Source organism: Oryza brachyantha, chromosome 4 (assembly GCF_000231095.2).
Source record: "Oryza brachyantha chromosome 4, ObraRS2, whole genome shotgun sequence".
NCBI lineage: Eukaryota > Viridiplantae > Streptophyta > Magnoliopsida > Poales > Poaceae > Oryza > Oryza brachyantha.
Window position 1 is genome coordinate 17,390,226 of NC_023166.2, and position 18,883 is coordinate 17,409,108.

Genomic DNA, 18,883 nt, shown 5'->3' on the forward strand with positions numbered 1-18,883 from the left:
CGCCATCGCGAGGTACGTGACGTGCGGGCGCGGGAGGGGCGCGCCGAGGAGCAAGTGGAGGCGCCGGAACTCCCCGCTGGTTACCAGGCGGCGGTGGTGCTTCGAGAGCGCCGTGCACGCGACGGCGGTGCGCGCCGGCAGGCGGGAGAAGATGTTGCCGAGGATGTCGTCGCAGCACATGCTGCCTGCATCGGCAGCAGGAGGCGCGCCATCGGCGGCCCCCGGCCTCTTCCGCTTCCTCGTGGCCGCGGAAGCGCTCGACGGCGACGCCGGCGACGGCGTCGGCGCCGTCTCGTGCTCCTCGGTGTCGGTTGCTGCCATCTTCAGTATAGTGGTTTCACCCTCGGTATCGATTTGCTATGCTGTTTCCTTGTGATGTGGTATTTGTAGCCTTTGATTTCCTAACGATTTTACTGCAGATCCGAATTTTTCGCAAATCCTACGACCATATACGGAGGTAAAAGTTGCCCGAGTTAATTACTCTGAACAGCTGGCTCTATTTGACACGAGAAATGTGTAAATGCCAATAAGCACGAAACATGTCTAATATTAATTTGCAGAATTATAACCAAAACGACGCTAATTAAATGTAAATATAGACTAATAAATAATTTTGTCCCCACCAATGGGGTGGTGGCGCAGTTGGCTAGCGCGTAGGTCTCATAGCTAAAGCGAGTGATCCTGAGGTCGAGAGTTCGAGCCTCTCTCACCCCACTCTCTTTTTCGTATCGCTGGCCTTGTTTTTTCTTTTTCCTTACCGAATTTCCAGGCCTTGTTTGTTGAGATAACGTTACCGGCCATGAACTTCCTGGGTTTGTCGGGATAATGCTACGGCCCAGGTCCAGTTGCAGACACCCAACACCGCACATACCACGAAATTTCTCTCCAACCTCGGAAACATTCTCGTGCAATCATCCGTACACATGTGTATACACCTACGAAATTATTTAGGTACTCTTCGGTTGGGAGAAATTTTATAGAAATTTTAAAGAAACTGAACTGTTTTCTCTAAAATTCCTGTGATCCGAAGAAGTCTTGATGTTGCCCTAGCGCGGATGGCAAGGGACGGAGGACACACTACTGCTCGCCGCCGCGGCGCCCGCCGACTCATCAGGTGGTAGTGGTACGTTCGTTCGTTCCGCCGAGCCGAGCCGAGCCGTGTGTGTGTCACATCAGGTGGTCAGTCACATGGGCGAGCGAGCGAGCAAGCCAGCCGCGCGAGCACGACACCGTCGACACGCTGGGCGTTCGGTGCGCGCGCACACGTCGCGCATTGATGGGACGGCCACGGCGAACGCGGGGGGCGGGCGGGCGGTTCCCTTTGGTGAAGCCTCGGCGTCAGACAAGGGAGGATTCGCCGGCCTGCTGCTATCTCTCCGTGGACCCTCCTTCCGTTTCGTGCTGCCTCTGCTAGTCCTGTCCGGCCGCTACTAGTCGTTGATTGGTTGGTGCTTCGGTTTCCGCTCATTAGGTGGCTGCACTGCACGGCTAAAATGCCGTGCCCTGAGCGCTACCAGGATATCGATCGATCGATCGAAGAATGCGTGCTCGTCGTGCAAATGTTCTCCAAACAAATGCCCAAGCTGGGGGAAAGTCAACGAAGCGATGGCTCGGTCTCGCACTCTCGGTTGGTGCCGTGGTGGTGGCTCGCGGTCGCGGCTTCGATCTTTGGATCCCAAACCAGCTGCGTTTATGGTTGGTACTACTACCATGAGCGTACGCATGGCACTATACCGGATTGATTAGAGCAAAAGGATTGTTTTAGGGAATAATTTTTTCTTCGCGGCAGAAAATATCCTCTCTGCACTGCTCTTCTCCCTTCCCCTGTCTGCACGACCAGGATGCATGGCATGGATCCCTTGTAGTGCTACGGTGACGGTTGCAAGACAAGGACTGCACTTTCTCAGTCCTAGACTACATGGTCCAATGGCTGGCTCGCACCAGCATCTACAGTGCCTCTTTGTTATAGTGGTTCTTGTCAACGGAATTTTCCAACGTGTTTGAACAGTACCCCCCGGGGTGACCCTTGGCCCAATGATCTGATCAGACTGGTTGTTTAAGCGGTGTAACTACTTATTCATCCATTTCAATGTTTGAAAAGCACCTTTGCTATTCATCCATTTCAATCACCGTCCTATCCTATTCCTATCCATTGGATTGCCGATGCATTGTCTTCGATGTCTAGGCCTTGCGACTTGAGAGGCAACGAGAGAGATGGCAGGCTTAGCGTAACAGTGACCTCCTCAGGTAGCTAGACGCCAACGACACCTGGACTCTGATGATGGTATTATTTACTGTGGAATAGGCCGAAACCAGTCCTAGCCGGAGCGACGATAATCGTGATTCTCGTTAAAAAGTTGTGCGAATTTAAAACTAAAAAATTTTAAAAAAATTCATCACGGTTTTGGATGTCAAACCACACGGTTTTGGATGTCAAACCACCCGGTTCGACACGATTATCACGTGGTTTGGTACAATTATCGTGACGATTTTGAAGACGACGATAGTCACAGCTTCGAAACATCATGCTTTCTTACTACCATGGCTATAAATTCCTATATTTCTGTTGTGTACTAATCAAACGACAATTTTAGATTAGTAATTTAGCGGACACGTCGTTCTGTTACTGGAGTACATTTTTTCTACTGTTTTAAAAGAGCATGTACCCGCTTATACCTTTTTTTTTATGTAATTACACAGATAGGTTCAGTAGTTTATCTTATGTAATTACACAGATAAGTTCACTGGGTACCCGTGTCTGCCTTTTTTTTTTAATAATACACTTCAATTCCTTTTTAACTCCAGACAGTGTTTTTCTAAGGTCGTCTGACATGAATACATGGTTGATGGCTCCTCTTTTTGACCACTACGCCAGCATCTTCCAACAAGTCTTTGAGCCACGCTTCGAGGCACCGCGGCCAAACTCCAAAGCGAATTTGCCGCGACTACAGTGCTCCATACTGTTGTCCTTGCCATCTCAGGAATCGCCATCGTGCAAGGGCGATTAGATTACTCCTAGTACACGATTAAAAAAAACGGAAGCTACTAATCATACATGTCGGCTGTGCGCCACGAGCCCGCGAGTTTCCATGAAACCTGACGAAGAAGACGACACACCGACATGTCCTGCAAACTCTTCGAGCGTAATCATAAATACGGCCATTTGAACAGTTCTACTACTAGCAACAGCCAGCCAGCCACACCAGCTGTTCAAGTTTTATATATCCACAGTGTTCCCCAAATTCTACCGATGAGAGATGACGAGCTGCGGTTGAAGCGTCACGTCTGGCAAAATGGGTACTGAAAATGAAAAGTCTCCAAGCAATCGAGACCGGGGAGAGGAGAGGGGAGGAGAGGAGACAAACGAGGGAATAAAAGCTACAGCAAATTTTGCTGCTTTATCTCATCCAAGCAAAAATAAATATTTTTGCTGCCTTGCTAGGATATAACAAACGAGGTGGTTAGCGAAAGGGATACCACAGCCGCAAACTCTCAGGTAAAGCAGCCGCTGTGATGATGACAGAATGACAACTTATTAAGCTCTCTTAACCTGAAGATTAACGCCTTCCAGCTCATCCGTCTCTCCTGGCCTTGGCCTGCCTGTCCGTTCGCTTCAACTTCTCTTTCTCTCTCTCTCTCTCACACACACACACACACTCTCGCACCGAATAAAAACAGCGGAGCAAAACGTGAGCAGAAACCGCAGAGATATTGATCAAAAGCTGCGTTTTTTTTCTCCTTTTTCTGGCAGCAAGTAAATTCCACCCCCACTCCTCCATGTTCTTCTACTAGTGGCAGAGCAGAGCGGCCGCAACCGCTCACCTCACCACTCCTTCCTCCTCCAATTTCGCATTCAAGGCGCCTCCTGGTTAGCGTAGAGGTGCACACGCCAAGAACCGGAAGCAGAGGCAGAAGCAGAGGCAGCGAGCGCTCAGCAATGCAGGGCTCCAAGACCAAGTAAGCATTGGCTAATCTTCCTGTGCATTCTTATGCGTGTTCTTGATCGGTGCAAGCTCTCCGGCTTGCTGGATCTTGCTGAGTGTGGAGATAGATCTGGGCCTTGTGGTTCTTTGATCTGATGGCGGGTCGGTTTCATGGAGCTGCAGATCTGGCGGCCAGGCCGAGGCGAAGAGCAACGGCAAGTCGGAGGCGAAGGGCACGCCGCCGACGCCCAAGAGCGCCAAGACGCCGAGGAAGCCGGCCGTGCCCAAGGCGCCGCCGCGCCCCGCCGCGGACAAGTCCCCCGGGTCGGCCGACCGCAAGACGCCCAAGAGCGCCTCCCGGATCACCACCCCTCCAGAGGTATGGCAATTCGGGCTCCTCCTCCTCCTCTTACTCCTCTCGCCGTGACGCTGAAAGTTGCTTGCTTTCTGCGGAATCTGAGCGGTATTTTGATGGTTTTCAGAAGCAAGGGAAGGATGCGAAGCCGGCGCAGGAGCCCGCTGCCGCGAAGCCGTCGTCACAGGAGGCGGCGGCGGCAGTGAAGCCGTCGACCCAGGAGCAGCAGGCGCAGCTCGCCGCCGTTCAGGAGGAGCTCGTGAAGGCTAAGGAGCAGTTGGTGGAGAAGGAGAAGGAGAGAGGGAAAGTCCTCGATGAACTGGAGTGTGCCAAGAGGGCGGCTGATGAGGCCAATGCGAAGCTCCAGGAGGCACTCGCTGCGCGGAGCAAGGCGGCGGAGGACTCGGCGACCGACAACTCCGGCGCCGGCGCCGTCGAGTCGGAGCCGGCAAGCGTTGGGTCGCCGCAGAGCATGGAGGATGAGCTGCGGACGAAGCTGGCGAGCATGCAGAGCCAGCAGGAGGCCGACATGGCTGTGCTGCATTCGACGGTGGAGCAGCTCGAGAAGGCGAGGTATGAGCTAGCAGATGCAATCGATGCCAAGAACGCGGCGCTTAACCAGGTAGATGATGCCATGAAGACTTCAGAGGGGAATGCTGAGAAGATCAAGCTTCTCAATGCAGAGGTGACACATCTGAAAGGGCTGCTTGATTCCGAGATAGGGGGCACATCGAAAGGCGCTGTGGAGCGCATCAGGAAGCTCGAGGAAGAGAACTCTGGATTGAGGCTTGAACTTGAGAAAGCAAATGTTGCTGAGCAGAGGGCAGTTGAATTGGAAGGTGTGGTTGAACAGCTTAAAGTTGAAGTTGCTGATGTTAAGAAGGCACGCGCAAGGTCAGAAGAGTTACTTGGCAAATGGAAGACGAAAGCACTTGAATTGGAGGTCAGGTTGGAGGAAGCTGATCAGTCTAACATTCTCAAGGGCGAGTCTTTGGAATCAGCGATGAAAGAATTGGATGCAAAAATCACTCTGCTCCTAGAAAAAGAATCCGAAATCGACGCGCTTCAGGACAATATCAGGTCATTGGAGGATGTGGTAGCCAAGCAGAAGGGAAATATTGATTCTGCTGAGAAGGAAGCTGTTGAATTAAGGTCAGAGATAGAAGACCTTAGGTTAAAGCTCCAAGCAGCAGAAGACGACCTTAACAATGACAGGATTACAAGTTCAGAAGTGGAGACTCTGACTGAACAGAAGAACAATCTCACCAAGGAACTAGAAAACTGCAAAGCTGAAGTTGAGAAGGTTAAGAAGGCCATGGAGGGTCAAGCCTCTGCTTTGCACGAAATGTCAGCTCAACTGAGAGAGGCACAGGAGAAATACCTCGATAAACAAGAAGAGATTGATCGTGCTCGTGCACAGGTAGAGGAGCTCAATGTGAGTCTGCAGAATGCAAAGGAGAGCTACGAGGTAATGCTTGACGAAGCAAACTATGAAAAAGTTTGCCTCAAGAAGTCAGTTGAAAGAATGCAAGCAGAAGCCAAGAGTGCGTCTGAGGAATGGCAGTCCAAAGAGCTAAGTTTCGTAAACTCAATAAAAAAATCAGAAGAAGAAATTAACAATGCCAGAGCTCAGATGGATAAGACCTTGGATGCTGTAAAAGACAAAGAAAGTGAAAATGCTGAGCTGCTGGAGAAGATGAAGCATCTTGAAGCCCAGATAATGGAAGCTAATAAAACAAGTGAGGAAGCCAAGGCTGAGACCCTCCAATGGAAGGAAAAGCTACTAGACAAAGAAAATGAGTTGCAGAACATAAAACAAGAGAATGACGATTTACAAGCGAAGGAACTTGTTGCTTCGGACAAGATAAAGGAACTCTCTTCCCAGCTTGCAAATTCAAAAGATGGAGCTATGAACGGTAGTAACAAGGAACAAGGTAATGTCAAGGGGGACAGCGAGGACGATGAACCGGTAATGGTAGTTGCCAAGATGTGGGAGAACAGCAAGATTACTGATGATGCTTCATCCAAGGAGAAGGGAAACGATGGGGAATCAGAAGTGGATTTGGAATCCAACACGGGAGATTCCATTGTTGAAGGCAATGGTTTGCACTCCAGGACAGCGAGCAATGGCAATGTATCACCCACCAAACAGCAGCAGCAGCATAAGAAGAAGCCCTTGCTGAAGAAATTCGGTGGTTTGCTGAAGAAGAAAACCCAACCTTAGCATAAAATCTGATGACATTTCTTTGTTTTGTGCTATGTGGCATCTCCTTCTTTGACTGGTCATCTAGCTTCTGGGTCTTGCCTCATCATGGTAAAGAAAATGTTGGGTGTTTAAGAGAATACAAATGGTCGATTGTATTTACAGCCGTTTGTTTATTCCTTGTGCATGTTTGATCGCCATTCATATTCTAGTTATTGTATTTATTTTTATTAATGTATAATATGCCTTGATAATGTTGCTGTAAAAGGAGCAGAAATTTTCAATTTGATTGGTACAGATTCATTTGAGAACCCCTATGAACACAATTGCATTATTCATCTCAAGCAGAAAGTTTCATGGTGCTCCATGTTCTTGAGCTGGCATCACAGAGTGATGATGGTAACGGCTTATGCATTATTGGACAAAAAAGGCCTATCATACATGTGATAGCAAGCAGGTTTTTGATCAGGCTATTTGCTCATCAATAATGGATTTGCTCCAGCTACTATTCAGATTCAACATTTCCCTTGACCACATGAACTAAACAGTCCATACAATAGTCTTCATTATGCCTGCTAAATTATTCATGCGACTCGCAAGGATGGATACGGTAAGGCAACGACCGGTTAGATCTATGCTGAGAATGGTCATCTTTCCATAAGACCATAAATTCATCGTCATTTATTTGCCCTGATCAATGGCAGCTACTTCAGTTTACCAGTACTAGTACAGATACAGTGGTACCACTATTCTGTTCCTGAAGGATGAACGTTCAACAGAAAGCTTCCTACCGCGTCCCCCAACTCTAAAGTTTATAGACCTATCAGATTACTACTAGTAGTATTACCGGTGTGTTTTGTTTCATGCCCTGATTAGTTTCCAAAGTCATTTCCAAAAAACATCCCATCAAATTTTGAACACCTAAATAGAGCATTAAATATTAATAAAAAATAAAACTAATTACACAGCTATGGAAAAACAGTGAGACAAATCTTTTAAGCTTAATTAGTGCATGATTAGTCATAAGTACTACAATAACCAACATATACTAATGACAGATTAATTAGACTAAAAAATTGTTTTAATCTAAAATTTGTTTTGTAACTAGACTACGTTTAATACTCCGAATACTAAAAAAATTTAGAAACTATAAACAGGGCCTCAGTTGATCCCGACCGTTGCAATAGGGGTCTTCCTGTCATGAAAAGACAGGATATGTGACAGTAAACGAGACCATGTCACATCGAATGTTTGGACACTAATTAAAAGTATTAAATATAGATTATTAATAAAACTTACTTCATACTCTGAACTATTTCGCGAGAAGAACCTATGGAGCCTAATTAGTCCATGATTAACGAATGTCTCAATAATTAGTCCATGATTAACGAATGTGATGCTACAGTAAACATTTGCTAATTGTGGCTTAATTAGGCTTAAAAAATTTGTCTAATGAAATAACATTTATTTATGCAATTAGTTTTGTTATCAGTCTATATTTAATACTTATAATTAACGTCTAAATATTCGATGTGACAATGAACTGAAAAAAAGTCCTGAATCCAAACAGGCCCTGAATCATATCTGCAGTTTCAAAAAATCAGGTCCACATGAACATCTTTTGTCTGCTCATCACTTCGATACTACTACCGCCAAATAAGTTCCATGTCTACCGCCAAATAATAAGTTTGGTTTTTTCACCAATACACGCCAAATATGTGAGTTCAGATGATACTCAATATGATGGGGAAGTGATGCAAGCATTGTACCTGATGAGGCGTCCACTACTTCTCTTGTTAATGGAGATAAAGAGAAGTATAGGCCATGGTCAAGGGACCACCGGACCAGTTCCTTCTCAGTGAAACCATGTGAAGCTCTGACATCTCTGCATGAACAAAACGGCCGCGTTCAATATTCATAAAATGGCATGACCCAGATTGGCACGGCCTCTGTGTCCCGAGACATTGGCACGTTACGCCTCGTACCATTGTGATCCCAGTACTCCACAAGGCTGCAGTGCCAGGACTCGTGTGTCCTGGGAACAGTAACATTGCAACGTGAAGAAAAAGAGCAGCTTGTAAACCTGCGATCGCTAACTTTGTTAGCATATAAAATGTACCGATGGTGTGCAGCAAATATTGAAGCTGGGATAATGGATTAATGGGTGGGAAGAGACTCTCTACATAAAGGTGTACAGAGAGGGACGATTTGGAGTTCCCAGTCGCAAGAAGCTTCAGGAGTTCTGCTGCTACTAAATTAGTAGTTGACATGCTTGTGCACAACATTTGAATTCATTTACAGCAGATACAGTCTAATTAACCATGCCAGAACCAAGAGAGAAATATATAATGACGTCATGGTAATGTGTCTTGTGGTTGAGAGTTGAGGAGAAAGGGGGACCCTATCCCAGTTCAAGTTAAAAGTGTGGTAAATGTACACTAAATCATTGACTGTACTCTCAGAAAGTGAACTCCTCAGGTAAATATTTGCCAAACTTGATGGATAAAAAGCTCTTGTAGTTCCCCTTCAATTCCCCAACTGCAGTCAAAAGGCATGAATTTTCAGTCAAAAAAAGGGTCACACTATATGGCTGATGTTGACTGTGTGCTAGTTCCATGAACTATTCACCTCTCATATCTTCAGATTTGTAGTCTGGCAAATTGTTCAATAATGTTCTCTCTATTAGCCTCATGAACTGCTTGCCTGTATTTGACAGTGTTTGACAGTAAAGGAACTTATCATAGCAGTAAAGCAAATAGATTTGTACATGCAAATACATGGATTCTTTTATTACCAGTTATATACTTCCCAGAGTTCTTGGCATTTATCAGATATGTTGGTGCATTCTCTTCTTTCAACTGGAAAGGCAGAGCATTTTTTTTTTTAGCAGAATACCAGAACGACAATAGTGGATGGAATCACGAAGGAGACTTACATGAGAAAATAAGGAATTCGCTAGGGCGAGTGGACCCACAGGGGAGGGGCCCTTGGTGTAAGCTGGCACAAATTTACCATCATGGTATCCTGCTAAGAAGTGGTAAGCAGCCTGGCCTGGAGAGAGCTTTGATACTGCTGGTATGGCGTCAGTGCTGAAAGTAAAGGACATCAACACATTGTTGGCAAACTCAGTTTTAGAACAACTGTAGATAACACAACAACCAGTATGTAGTCCCATTCCTTCTAGCTACAACTTCTGTGCATTTTAAACATCCAGTAAAATGAAGTGCTTCCTATTACTTAGGTGAACAACTTCGCCACTATTCTTTAAAATGAGAAACAAAACAACAAATGATGTTGTGCACCCTTTGAACCACAGATTCTTCATTACCTATCTGTTGATACGATAACAACTGTAGTTGGTTTGGCGAACAAATTTAGTTCCCTTGCCTCTGTAGGGAATAGCACATTAGATCCTTTAGAAGAGACAACCACACCACTGTCAGTAGACACAAGAACGTCCTGAATATTTAAGGACTTGATAACCTCCATTGGAGCAAACAACAGTATAGCAGAACCACAAAAAGATAGGAGCCTGATAAACAAAGTATGGAAGACAAAAGTGATACTTATGAAAGAGCAAAAAAATATACTTACGGAGACAGAAAAAAATGTGTATCCTACCATCCAGGAAATGGCAAGCCTCCCCTTGCAGATATTATAGGGGCAGTCAAAGCGCTAAGAGAATCTTTGAGCATAGTGGAATCAGCAAATGCTTTGCCACATAGGATAAGTGAAGAGCGTTCTATGTCTGCTGCTGCAAACCCATTAGCATATTGTATTCCAGAACCAAGAGCATTCCTGACATTAGTACTGTTCAAAAACATTCAATGAGAAAATAACTCTCCATCTTTTCGTTTATGCTTATAAGCCAAATTTTGTATTATAAAACTTAAAATTTGGAATTAATTTTGGGTTTTCCTTATCTTAATTAATTTTTCAGCTTTTGCTTTTAGATTGCTAAGAACACACATATAAAAGTTCTACCCATAAATTATTTTGTAATCATTAATAAGTTGTTTCGCTTATGCTTAATTTCAGTGAAATAATGAAGCTTTTAGTTTTTGTGCTATGGCCAACTAAAGGTTTTGTGATTTTTGATGTTACAAAAATAAGATTACCTTATGGAACTTGCAACATATATAGTCAGTGGGCATGTGTCATGGGAAATAGAACGATCTGATGTTTTCCAAAGGACATTGGAAAGTAAAATAACAGCAGAGGGGTTATCACTAATAACACGGACTTTTGCATTACACTCCACAGATGAACCAACAGCACCATCTTGGACGTACAAACTTGAGATGGATGAAAGATGAAAGGTCACCTAAGGAAAGACAACAGCTCATCAAAACATAAAAACAACACTTCAATCGAGGTACTGAGACTCAATTGATAAGAGGAAACTTAAATTCTGCTTGCAATAGGCAGCAAACTTTAATTAATATCAATACATAATTCTGAGACAACATTCCATGGAGAATTGAATAAGAAATACAAATGTACCAGTTTCAGAAGCTTGGCAAATTGAGCTCTTGAAACATCAGGAATCCCACTGATGACATTGCCTCTAACATGAAGTGGAATGCCAGACAGATGCTCTAGATGCTCCAGAAGCAGGTAACAAGTTGTACATCAGTACCAATCAAATCAATTGTGTATGTGCATCATATATTTACACACATACCTGTGTGAACAGCACCACCTTTCTGAAGTTCTGATGTGGCCAAGTTATAGAACAACTTGTCTTTTACAACAACACCTTTTCCAGCAATAGCCCAATTAAGACCATATGAAACTTGCTGGTCTTCTCTGTGCAGCAAAGAGTATATTAAAGATGTTCATATGTCAATTGTTTGTAACGGTTGGTCCAATTTGAATGAACAGAATATTAGAACTTGATAAAGATGAAATAACACAATATAAGCAAGTTACAGTACGAATCACATTATAAATTTGTGTTTTGGGTTAAAAATGGGATTTCATAAGCATAACAAACATAGATATGATGAGAAGTGTATGGTTTGGCCAGGCTTACCTCGACAGGGCAATAGTCTCTCATTGTTTCGATGGTAAGCGCACCGGAACTGCACATTTCATAAGCCAAAATTTAGACTCCCCAATGTACAGTTGCATTTATAACAATCACAAATATAGAACAAATGCAAGTGGAAAACAATCGCAATATTTCGCATCACCGAACAAAAACCCTGCATCTCACACGGAATCCCCATAAACAAATACAATAGAAGTCGACACTTTCGACCAGCTCTTCGATGACACAACGACGTATCACATAAGCACAAACCCCAGAGCTGACTCTTCCAAATCAGCTATGGAATTAGAGCTCCTTCTCTAACTATCTGTTCCGAATCAAAGTCACAGCGTTCGGGATCCTTGCGTTTCGGCACACGGCCGCCAAACCACTACCGATTCCGAAACTCATCAGACTAGTAGTACCGTCGCCCCGAACAAACCGCAGGATTCGTGAACCGCAGCACGCGCGCGCGCACACACACACGACGAGACGAGCAGTACGGAAGCTAGGCTCACCTGCCGAAGGATCGCCGCCGGTGCGGACACTGCAGCGGCGGCGCGGCGGAGAGGGCCCAGCATGTGCTTCGCGTTCCGGCCCGGCGGCTTCGTCCTCGCCCTGCCGCCTGCTCCTCCCACGAGCTCACGGCGGAGACTGGCGATGCCTTCGCACCGGCCCAGTTAGATCTAGCCCATTCACTGGCTAAATCGGATGGGCTTCGATATTTGTAAGCTGGTCATATAATGGGCTGTAAGCCCGGAATTTCATTGAAAATGGTTGGGCCGTACTGTTTGTTTGTACAGTTTGGCCCATTATGTTAAGCCATCTAGTATGAGTTGATGACTAATGGCCTAGTGGGCCTTATTTAACGGGTCTCCGATAACAATACTGATTGTCGCGTTTTCCTTTCAGGTTTGAAATTTGAATACGCACCAAATTTATCATTGTTACAAAAATTAGAAAGTGTGCCACGAAAACAACATGATCATCAGAAAGCGAGACGCAGAAACTGGCATAAAAACAGTACTACCTCCGTCCCAAAATAAGATTATTTTTCAGTTTTTAGATATAATGTTTTGACTCTATGTCTTATTTGAAATTTTTTTGCGATTAATATTTTTATTATTACTAGATGATAAAATATGAATATTATTTTATACGTGACTATTTTTTTAAGTTTTTGTATAAATTTTTTAAATAAGACGAATGGTCAAAGTATTGGGTATAGAAATTAAAAAATAAAGTTATTATGGATCGGAGGGAGAACCAATTATCATACGCATCATAATTCACAGGCAGAGTAAAGCGTAAGACGTGAAGCGGCACGGCACAGAGACGGGCTGTGACTTGTGATTGAACCACTGAATATGGATTGAATGAATCTGATCAATATATACAGGGATCAGATCAGTTGCTTGTCCCATCTAAACAACACTACTTGCTTTAATGCTTACACATCAAGGCTAAGCTTTTGCCTGATGGGCATTGTGCCTCCCAGTTCCATAACGCGGGTGGCTAACCACTTCCATAAATGTTTTGATGGCAACCCAGGCAGGCCTCCGGTAATGGGGAGGGGTCACGGAAGACCTTCTGGGGTTGGAGGGTCCTGTCATGATGTGTGCAAACCATATGTGTTGTCAGGCCTTTGTTGCTCGTTCTCCTGAAGCAACCCTGCCTGCATGCTGGATCTTCACATGTACAGGTGAAGCGATCCGGGTTGACGCTTCGTTGATCATGAGGCGGCTACGGTGATTTCTTGTGTTTTTTCTTGTGCCTCATCCTTGCCCAACAATGCTGGTGTTACTGAAACAACCCCGATCAAGAACAGCAACGCGATCGATTGGGTGTCATACAGGTCACTCAGCGATGTTAGCTCTCCTAGAGCAATCCCAGCCTGGATGGAAGAAGAAACAATGAACAGGGTTACAAAGAGTAGGTGTTGCACAAAATAGAATGGCAAAAGATGGTAGGAACTTACCCTCACAGTCACATAGGCAGCTGGAATGAGACCGATGAGAGTAGCCAGTAAGAATATATGGTAGGGAACATCTACTATGGGTGATGCTAAGTTGATGAAGGTGTTTGGCAAAGTTGGGGTGACCCTGAGAAAGAGCATGTAATTCAACAGCCTTTCTCTTCTTTTGGCAACCTGGAAAGCAACAAAAGTTACATCTTTTCAGTAATGAACTTATGTCCTTGAGGATCTTGAATCAGATAGCCGAAACAAAGAGACGAGCAATCAGAATAATTGAGTCGATGCCAACCTGCTTCTGGAAGAACATGAGCTTATCTGGCCACAGTGAGAATACCAATGGCTTTCCAATTAGCTTTGACAGGAAAAAGCACGAAGAAGCACCAGCCGAGGCCGCAAAGACCACAAGGGCCAGGCCTCGGAGTTGCCCAAACAGCGCACCAGCAAGCAATGACATGAATATTGTTCCTGGGATCATAAAGGTCTGCATGAAGATGTACACAGAACAGTAACCCACCAACACCTGTATGGTGTAGTCACTGGTATAGTTCTCAAGATGGCCACTGCAAAGAGAACATTTTGTAGTTAGAAACCAAGGGCCATATACATTCTTAGCAGTAGGCCAGTAGCCATTGGACTATTCCTATGCACATAACTGAACTTCATCTATAGCTTAACAAAATAACTAATAATAGCAACTGGTCCACAACGCAATCCACATGACATAACAGTAGCGAACGGATAGCTAGCATCACACACATAGTGCTGATCAAATGTATATTGTCCAATTTAGGAGCATGGAACATGCAGGGACTGAGTCCAAAGCATACAGCAATAATAGCTGGCAAGAAAGTGACAAGGTAATTAGAGAAAAAAAAATTGAGGGATTTCTTACTCCAACAACAACCAAATGTGTTAAATTACTTTTATTGAGTTAATCATGGAGATACGACGTTTGATAGTATTATAAAACCAGGTTTCAAACTTATAATATATCAAAACACGCCTTAATCACGCAAACATTCAAGGTATAGCACACGTTTGATTTTGCAGCGTTCTTACATTCATAAATTTTAAGTGCAGTTTGAAATGGTCAGCAAAAAGGGACAGGTTAGGCTCCCCAGATTCATGAAAGCCGCAGCTTGCAAATTACTTTTCACCAGATCCATGATCTACCTCTTGCATAGAAACAAATAATTCCCCGCAGACAATGAGATGAACGTTAATTTACTTTCGAAATCAATAGACAGCTGACACTAATTCCCTCTAATTTTTCACAAATCAACTATTCCATTCCCACAAACTGTGATCCACAGAAAACGAGTGACTTGAAATCGCACCCAAAAAAACAGAACAAAATTCTTGCAAAGCTTAAATGGCGTAAGAACTGAATCTGCGTATTACTCTTCGGTTGATCCATCAAAACGGATGCTCATTAAGACAAAAATCATGTCTTCGTAACCCAAGGGGACAATTCACATGCAGGGATTAATTGATTGGTAAACATAAAAATCACGACACGAAACAAAGGAAGAAACTTTGACCTATGATAGCCACAAAAAAACTGGAGCTTTCGTGAACGAAACTAACCGAAACACCAACTGAGAAACGAAACGAGGGAGGCAAGGATGATTACGTGAGTATTTGGAGCTCCTCGAGGTTGCGCGGCAACTTGAGGAAGCTGTAGTCGGAGTCCGGCATGGACAGGTAGACTCCGACGAGCCCGGTGGCGAAGGCGGCGGCGACCCCAGCGCCTAGCGCTGCCTCCCACACCGGGAACCTCTCCTCCCTCCCCATCTCCTCCGCCTCCGCCTCCTTCCCCCTTCAAAAAATCCGGGGTCCGGGCGAGGAGGTGAGGAAGAAGAAGAAGAGAGAGAGAGATGGAGTTTGAGAAGAGGAAGATGAGAGCTTTCTTTGGCTCCCTCTTTCTCTTCCCTTCCCTCTTTCCCTTTCTTCCTCGGTTGCTTTTCTTGGTGAGTTTATATGGGAGGAGAGAGAGGTTCGAATATTCTCTCTCTCCGTTTTTTGTTTATTTTGCCCCTACCCTTTTCTTGTGCAAACGTTGTTGTTTTGCTGTTTTCTTGGCGTTGGTGCAAAGATAAACGTGCTTTTGGCCAGGATTTGTTTGGTCCGTAGGATTTTGGGAAACTTCAAATCAAGACAAATTTTTACTTGCTAGATTAGTCACTCTTATATATATTTGATGTGTTTCTTCAATGACAAATTTTTACTTGCTAGATTAGTCCTTTTACCTGATTGATGCGTTTCTCGACTGAATTTTTTTTGGAGAACTTTTAATAGTTTCCCTACAACAATTCAACAAACAGACATGTACAACACTGAATAAACTGTGGTAGTAATAGAAAAGATCAAATGGCTGACGTGACGTTTAATCTAAAAATTGAAAACTGCAAACACGCTGTTCAGTCAGTTTGCTTTCTTCGTCAGCCAGACAAAAAATAGAGAGTTGTGCTTATTTTAGTCGTGTTCATTTGTTTATCCGTCTGTGGCGTCTTAACAACTTTGTGATTAGTGCGTAGATTGGTACAAGTGGTCGGTCACATCGGCACATCGCCATTGTTAACCCCTGCACGGCTGTGTGTGGCTATGGTCGCCAACTCGCCGTTTTGCTGGCCACCATTACCAGCAGCAGCAGCATCAAAGAGAGCGGCCGCATTCGCTTTTTATTTTTCTTTTTCTGCGTACGCTTTTCGAAGATAAACAATATGTTTTCCATAAAAATCAATGTTTGAAAGTTGTTTTAAAAACCAAATTAATCAATTTTTCAAGTTTACAACCGTTAGTACTTAATTAATTATATATTAATGGTTTTTCTCATTATGCGTGTGTTGATTAACCCCATTACAATCTGCCCAGCGAAAGTTTTCTACGTTCCAATCCAAAAAAGGATTGAATTTTGGATGAAACGAACAGGAAATGTTCACATCTTTTTGTTCACTGCATCATGTTCATGGAAGAGGCCACATGATCTTGCGATTATTTGAGGTTTGAAAATTGCTTAAGCAGTTAAACGGTTAGTTGATCTTGATCCTCTCTCCAAAGACCACATCACATGGGAGCTAAATGATGGATCGGTCGGTCTTGAGCCCCTGCTTGATTTTGTTTATTTCGTCAGATCGGTCAGTTTTTAGCTCCTGCTGCTGTTCTTGTTTATTTCGTTGGATTCGCCGCGCCGGCCGGGCCTCCTCCATGTGTTAGTTTACAGGTACCCACCACTCTCCACGCACTCAGCTAAGCTAACCGCTAACTGCCACTGGCACCTTCTGCCGAACGGCAAAACGAGAGAGAAATTCCACTCTGCATGTGCTGCACGATCAGAATGGATCAGAGGTTCAGGAAAAAAAAAAGATATGACCACAAGTGTTTGAACACTTGCAGATTTCACGGAGAGGAGCAGTTATGTACTTTGTCATGCTGAACAACATCAAACTGGGAAAAAGGTTGTCCGGTTTATGATAGGAAACAGGCTTTACTGTTTATCTCTGATTAGCCACAGCAAGAAAGTGCGAGTATGTGAGACATCAGAAGATCAGACAGCCATTGATCTGCAGAAAAAGTCTCTTTGCTGCAAACCCTTTAAATGCAATGGACACATCACTAATGTCATCCAATAACTCCGGTCTCTGCAGATCAACTTGCAGTAGTTATTTGCTGAAGATCCAGAGTTTGATCTCAAGGTGATAGTGTACTACTCCTGTATCCTACTGTTATGTGGTAAGTAGGCTACTCATCAGTTTAATCCTGCATCAAAGGCTGGTTTCAGGGACCATTCAACTCATGTGTGCCTTGCCGTTTAAATTACTGAACACCCACACTGTGATGCACATGCACAGCTCCGGTCAAAATCACCCGGTGGTGGTCAGACTAAAAACAAGATTAGTTTGCAGATCAGCTTGTTTGATTGGTTCTCGAGATAAGGTAACCACGCTGTGGAGTGTGGGCGAGCTTAATCATCGGGGATGCTGCTGTCGAAGTCGGCACCTCTGTTGTCTGATACTCTGATGGAGTGGCAGCTGGCCTTTTGCTCATCCCAAATGCAGAAACGTGAAATCCGTTTTGCTCAGCAGATTGGAATAGAGGAAAAAAAATGCCAGTTTCATCTAGAATGAAAGCGAAAACGGGTCCTACGATTTCGAATGAACACCGAGAATTGCCATGTGAAACTGCCACTACGGTTTTAAATGAACAATGAGTTTTGCTATGTCATTATATGAGACGGCAGTTGCTATTGCTTTTGGAGCTAAGTAACATGATTGCCCTGGCAACTCGCCGATCTTTTTTGTGATACGAAATTTGTATTCTAGTATCATTAGGTGATCAATATTATTTGAATTTTTTTTAGGTTTAACCATCGACAAACTATCAATTCTATAATTTTCTATTGACTTGTAAGCTCTGCGAATTCATCGTGCAACTGTTTTTCCCATGCAATACATGAAGTACTCCTTAAACTTATATTGCACTTCTAAGGAACAAATCCTCTTATACGATAGTATTTTATAGAACTCTCGTTCATCGATAGCAATACATAAAACCAATCATTTGCCAGTGAAAAAGCATACATAAAACCAATCATTTGCCAGTGGAAAAGCATATAATTTTCCATATCATTATTATCAATGAGTCCATTTTGTTAGAGAAGAGTAGTTAGTACTCGTCCTATGTAGTTCCTTTGGTTAGGTGGTCCATTCTTGCTCACATGTACTGCTGCTGCTGCTGCTGAGATTATACAATGACACGTTGTTATACCAGCCGTTGGACATAGACAGACATGGAATTTAGTCCTTTGTGTGGACCAGCCCTAGATCGGTAAGCATATAATTTTTTTTACATACTCTGATGGTGTTTATGGACCAGGCTTTGTAGTTCGCACCCCCTGTTGTTACCAGCTGCCAAGTTAAAGTTCCAAGTTTTTGCAATTTGCGTTATACAAAGTGACAAGGTGCAGCTTTCAAAGCTCAGACTTGTCCAGTGGGCACATGATCTTTCTTGCTTAATAGAGCAGGGTAATTTTGTATGCCACACAAATTTTTCTCTTGTTTTTAAAATTTTTGTGTTCATTTTACCAGAACAAGATGGACATAAACATAAGTACAAGATTTGCAGGATGGACGATATTAAAAATTTTAGTGCAAAATTCTAGAATCTTAAAGATATATTGAAACTCAGGTACAAAATTTTTATATAAAAAATATGATAACTTAAGATACTTTTTTAAAGATAATAATAATAAAAAACTCTTGCAGGATAGTTCCTGTGTTGTAACTTCTAAGAAGAGATTTGGTGTTGGTATCCTGAGTGGAATATCGTGCGGGGAAGTTGGCATTCCTCAGCTGCATACCACTACCAGATTAGAGGGACCCTGGATCATATCCCT

At 43.8% G+C, this 18,883-nt stretch overlaps 3 protein-coding genes and 1 non-coding gene across 6 annotated transcripts; 2 read left to right on the forward strand and 2 right to left on the reverse strand.

Annotated features, from left to right (window-relative positions):
• Nucleotides 1-627: 627 nt before the first annotated feature.
• TRNAM-CAU lies at nt 628-714 on the forward strand. Its single transcript is given in 2 exon segments — nt 628-665; nt 679-714. It is a non-coding gene; the product is annotated as a tRNA-Met (tRNA).
• A 2,925-nt stretch (nt 715-3,639) lies between these two features.
• On the forward strand, nt 3,640-6,825 carry LOC102699858 (WEB family protein At5g16730, chloroplastic). Its single transcript, XM_006652663.3, has 3 exons — nt 3,640-3,957; nt 4,107-4,302; nt 4,406-6,825. The coding sequence occupies exons 1-3, from the start codon at nt 3,938-3,940 to the stop codon at nt 6,500-6,502; spliced, it is 2,313 nt and encodes a 770-aa protein (XP_006652726.1). The 5' UTR covers nt 3,640-3,937; the 3' UTR covers nt 6,503-6,825.
• A 52-nt stretch (nt 6,826-6,877) lies between these two features.
• Nucleotides 6,878-12,194, reverse strand: LOC102700137. 3 transcript variants are annotated; one of them, XM_015836578.2, is made up of 13 exons: nt 12,032-12,194; nt 11,517-11,565; nt 11,166-11,285; nt 10,985-11,079; nt 10,600-10,805; nt 10,103-10,291; nt 9,810-10,013; nt 9,417-9,570; nt 9,276-9,339; nt 9,110-9,184; nt 8,467-9,019; nt 8,251-8,366; nt 6,878-7,171 (listed from the first exon to the last, which is right to left on the reverse strand). In XM_015836578.2, the coding sequence occupies exons 1-11, from the start codon at nt 12,092-12,094 to the stop codon at nt 8,940-8,942; spliced, it is 1,299 nt and encodes a 432-aa protein (XP_015692064.1). In that variant the 5' UTR covers nt 12,095-12,194; the 3' UTR covers nt 6,878-7,171; nt 8,251-8,366; nt 8,467-8,939. The 3 variants fall into 3 exon arrangements, with proteins under 3 accessions (XP_015692064.1, XP_015692065.1, XP_006652727.1); XM_015836579.2 differs by lacking the exon at nt 6,878-7,171 and adding an exon at nt 8,054-8,065; XM_006652664.3 differs by lacking the exon at nt 6,878-7,171 and having other exon boundaries at nt 8,095-8,366.
• A 666-nt stretch (nt 12,195-12,860) lies between these two features.
• Nucleotides 12,861-15,433, reverse strand: LOC102700423 (uncharacterized membrane protein At4g09580-like). Its single transcript, XM_006652665.2, has 4 exons — nt 15,122-15,433; nt 13,778-14,048; nt 13,492-13,662; nt 12,861-13,407 (listed from the first exon to the last, which is right to left on the reverse strand). The coding sequence occupies exons 1-4, from the start codon at nt 15,280-15,282 to the stop codon at nt 13,246-13,248; spliced, it is 765 nt and encodes a 254-aa protein (XP_006652728.1). The 5' UTR covers nt 15,283-15,433; the 3' UTR covers nt 12,861-13,245.
• Between the last annotated feature and the right edge of the window lie 3,450 nt (nt 15,434-18,883).

Bases quoted from the DNA above. Each gene is read 5' to 3' on its own strand.
- LOC102699858 (XM_006652663.3), top strand. From the start codon at position 3,938: ATGCAGGGCTCCAAGACCAA. The intron at 3,958-4,106 runs GTAAGCATTGGC...ATGGAGCTGCAG, and splicing joins ATGCAGGGCTCCAAGACCAA to ATCTGGCGGCCAGGCCGAGG. The intron at 4,303-4,405 runs GTATGGCAATTC...GATGGTTTTCAG, and splicing joins GGATCACCACCCCTCCAGAG to AAGCAAGGGAAGGATGCGAA.
- LOC102700137 (XM_015836578.2), bottom strand. From the start codon at position 12,094: ATGCTGGGCCCTCTCCGCCGCGCCGCCGCTGCAGTGTCCGCACCGGCG. The intron at 11,286-11,516 runs GTAAGCCTGGCC...TGCACAGAGAAG, and splicing joins GAGACTATTGCCCTGTCGAG to ACCAGCAAGTTTCATATGGT. The intron at 9,571-9,809 runs GTAATGAAGAAT...CTTTACTTTCAG, and splicing joins GTTATCGTATCAACAGATAG to CACTGACGCCATACCAGCAG.
- LOC102700423 (XM_006652665.2), bottom strand. From the start codon at position 15,282: ATGGGGAGGGAGGAGAGGTTCCCGGTGTGGGAGGCAGCGCTAGGCGCT. The intron at 14,049-15,121 runs GTAATCATCCTT...TTCTCTTTGCAG, and splicing joins GAGGAGCTCCAAATACTCAC to TGGCCATCTTGAGAACTATA. The intron at 13,408-13,491 runs GTAAGTTCCTAC...TCTTCCATCCAG, and splicing joins CTGCCTATGTGACTGTGAGG to GCTGGGATTGCTCTAGGAGA.